General features: G+C 57.8%; 1 protein-coding gene across 1 annotated transcript; it reads right to left on the reverse strand.

The window, feature by feature from the left end:
- Positions 1 to 987: 987 nt before the first annotated feature.
- On the reverse strand, positions 988 to 3083 carry LOC136464322 (AT-hook motif nuclear-localized protein 25-like). Its single transcript, XM_066463282.1, has 2 exons — positions 2849 to 3083; positions 988 to 2612 (listed from the first exon to the last, which is right to left on the reverse strand). The coding sequence occupies exon 2, from the start codon at positions 2447 to 2449 to the stop codon at positions 1463 to 1465; it is 987 nt and encodes a 328-aa protein (XP_066319379.1). The 5' UTR covers positions 2450 to 2612; positions 2849 to 3083; the 3' UTR covers positions 988 to 1462.
- Between the last annotated feature and the right edge of the window lie 684 nt (positions 3084 to 3767).

The raw sequence follows: 3767 nt of genomic DNA on the forward strand, positions 1-3767 counted from the left end.
ACAGTGAGCCAAAATCCAATTTTTTTTTTTTTTTTATCTAAACGCACCCTTATGCAAAAGCGAAACCTTCCTCCCCTTTTCCATTTAAGGGCCAGGGCTGCAGGGAACGGACCCCCCTTTCCAGAATTGTCCATTTGTACTTGGAGGGTGCAAGATGCAGATGCAGCAGGATCCTACGTCGCATGCATATTGTTCGCTAGTTCTGCTTCCTGCAGCGTCAACTTTGGTCTTGGCGTCTTATGGTCAGTGTCCCCCATTGCAGGTTTGTGATACAGTGGAGTGCTGCAGCGGCAATGCGGGGCCACTTCTTTGCACCTCTACCCACATGCCACAGGCCACAGCTAGCCATCGTCTTCTGGCTCTACATACTCCTACGTGTATCTCAGACACATGACTCCAGAGGCCATTAAAAAATGCAGCAGGTGAAGCAAATAGAAAGAGAGGGACTGACAAGGCTTTTGGTCCCTCTACCTCGCATCCTGCGGTCCTGCCAGTACACAAAAACCAGTACTCATACTACCCTGTGCTCTTCGTCATACAGTAACTCATAGGAGAAAGGAAGGAAGGAAAGGAGGAAGAACTGCAGGCCTGTTCGCGTGTCTTTAAATTCAGTTTGATTCGCTTCTTTTTTCATCTGAAATAGTGTTTTTCTCTCACAAATTCCTGCAGATTTATCTAGATTCCTCTGGATTTTCTCCGAGCGAACGGGGCCTACATGGACTGAGGCAGGCCTCATTCTTGAATCTTGAGGAAAACACAATAATGTCCAAAGTCCAAACACATGCACAAGATATCTGTAGTCTAACCTACTTGCCGACGTTTCAGATATTGCAATAAGCTAACATATTTGACCCAAGTAACGCTAGCTTGAAACATGAAACATTGACTAGGTTGAACCTTTCAATATTTGACTAAAAATTATTGTGTGAGAAAAATGAAAACATATATGTGAAAGCGACCATGAAAGAGTTGTTGTAATGCATGGGTACAGCGATTGTAGGGGAAGATAAGCAAATGGTTTATAATAGAAACATCATTCTACAGCAAGAGATACAATCAGAATATAATAACACAATACAAATGAAAAAAGTAAAGAAAAGAAAAGAAAAGCTGGAAACACAAAACATCGGATCTCACTGACCTTTAGTTTATTGAACTAGCTCTTGTGTGCATCGAATCTCTAGCTTCCTCTTGTCCTTGATTAATCATCACTACCATCTTAAAACACTTCATGATTTTCAATGCAGCATCTTCATGCGTAAACGCATGCATTATACTATAGCGCCCAGATGAAAGGTCTCTCCTATGAACAATAATCCAGCAGCATGCATATACATGTCTCGGGCTCAGCTCCATTAAGCCTAGCTTCAGCTCCCGGTTTAGCTAGGATGGCAAGAGCTTGCCGGCACCATTTGAATCTTTGTGATGATGTGGATGCGAATCGGGTGTGTCAAGGCATGGATCAAAATGGTGGCCGGACTCCGCCGCCACCGCCTCCACTCCAGCCTCCAAAGTTGTCTCCCGGTAGCTGGTAGGCCCCTACATTCCCAGCGAGGTTGTAGAGCGACATGCCGCCACAGCCGGCGTCGCCTCCTCCGGTCACACCAGAGGACTGAGACGCCGTCGGCTGCTGACCTGGGGGTCCAGCCGACTGCGCGACTTGATCTTGTGGTTCGGCCCCGGCGGCAGCCGCCGCTGTCTCCTCTTCCTCCCCCTCCAGCGGGAGCCGCTCGTACACGGCGTTCGCGAACGACGCGGCCATCAGGACGACGGGCCCCGCGGCGACCAGCGGGCCCACCACGCTCCCGCCGATGACCTGGCCCTGGCCGCCGGAGAGGAACACCGTGAGGCCGCTGACGCCGGGGGGAGCGGGCGGCGGCAGCACCGTGCCGGTGAGGGAGAGGATCTCGAAGCGGCCCCTCAGCGTGGCCACCATGCTCCCGGGCGGCGACGCGCCGGGCTGCCTGAGCGCCACGTTGACGACGGCGCCCCCGCCGCTGAGCACGCACACGCCGCGGCCCCGGCGGCGCGCGTACTCCGCGACGCAGTCGACGACGTCGGCGCCCGCCGCGACCTCGAGGACGTGCGAGTGCAGCGCGTTGGGGCTGTCGCGCGTCACGATGATGGGCGGCTTGGGCTTGTTCTTAGAGCCCGGCGGGCGGCCCCGCGGCCGCCGCGTGGGCGTGCCCATCCCGCTGCCTCCCCCGCCGCTGCCACCCTCGACTAGGACCATGGCCGACGAGGACGGCTGGTCACCGCCGCCGCCGCTCCCGCTCCCGTCCGCCTCGGCCTCGCCGCCGACGGGGCTCTTGTCCGGAGACATCTTGTGGTGCTCCATCTTGACGTGAGAATTGGGCGACAGCGGCGAGGGCTGCTGCTGCTGCTGCGGCCGGAGCAGCTGGTGGAAGTAGCGCGAGCTGCCGCCCCCGCCCGGGTCCATGCCGGGCATGGCCGTGTCATCTGGCCGCTCCCACCACTTGCCGGCCGCCAGCTTCACGGTCTGGTGGATCGGGCGCGCTCCTCGCGTCCTGTGCAGCAGCTTCGTTCCCTTACCTCGCCAGCTCCAGTCGCCGCCACCAGCACCGCTGCACCACGGCTAGACCTGCCTGGACCTGGACACGGCGGCAAGCATTCGCCTCTTACTTATAAAGCAGCTTAATTTGCATGCCACAGTGCATCAGAAAGCGCGAAACCGAGAAGAGCAGCAGCTTAGCACGAAATGAGAGATCTTTTCCTTTCCGCTATTCTGAACCTTTTGACTTGTCTTGAGTCTTGACAGGACTCTAGTGATGACGGAATTGCAGATGCACCAACAGGGAAAGACTAATCTAGCTAGCTTGTTCTTTACCTCCGGCAGAAGCGAGCTATCTTCTCCTCGACGACGCTGTGCTGCACAAGCTTCGTTCTACCTTGAGCAACTCTGTCGGCCGCCTCGCTCCTAAGACGAGAAGCACCGAAGAACCCTCCCCGTGAAAGGCACAAGCAGGCTGCAAGCGAGAGGGGGCAGGCAAGGAGAGGCTGTGCATTTATAGGCGCAGGACGAGCTAGTATGTAGGAGGGATCGAGAAGAAGAAGGGTCTAGACGCGCGTGGTGGGAGACAGGAGCGAGACGGGAGAGCGTGCGGCGTGCGCGGCGGCCCCGAATTAAAGGCAGGGCGAGGGCGAGAGGGTGGAGGGGGACGGCGAGGGATGGGGGTGGCGCTGCTGATAAGGTCCCTGTCCGGCCTTTCCCTCTCTGCCCCTCTCTGTATCTTGTACTAGTACCGCCTCCGGTCCGGCCGGGTCCAATGATCTAATCCCTTCCCACCCACCAACTCCCCCGTTTTTACTCGGCGGGCGGGGGGCCAAGCCAAGGGAAGGCCGGGGGCCAGGCGGTGGCGGGCCACGAGCGAGGAAAACCCACAGCGCGCAACCGTCGGTCTAGGAGCGGTATCTCAAATTTTTACGCCCAGGCCCGCGCGCAAAGCAACACGCCGTGGACTACTTTGTCGCGTTAGTGGAACGGAAATGCAGGCAGGCGACTACGTGATCGAGCGAGCGGGAGCCCGGCCGGGCGGGAAACGTCTGACGTCTGGTACCAGTGTACGACTCGGTACTGGGAGTGGGTGGTGGACCACGGCGCCCGCACGGTCGCACGCAGCCGTCCGCTAAGGGAGAGCGTCCGTGCAGACGCCGGGCTGAGGCAGGGCGGCAGGCGGCAGGCGGCAGGCGGCAGGCAGAGGCGGCAGGTGCGGCCCGCGGTGCGATCGGTGCCGTCAAACCGCGCC

The sequence above is a fragment of the Miscanthus floridulus genome, chromosome 7, assembly GCF_019320115.1.
Source record: "Miscanthus floridulus cultivar M001 chromosome 7, ASM1932011v1, whole genome shotgun sequence".
Taxonomy (NCBI): Eukaryota; Viridiplantae; Streptophyta; class Magnoliopsida; order Poales; family Poaceae; genus Miscanthus; species Miscanthus floridulus.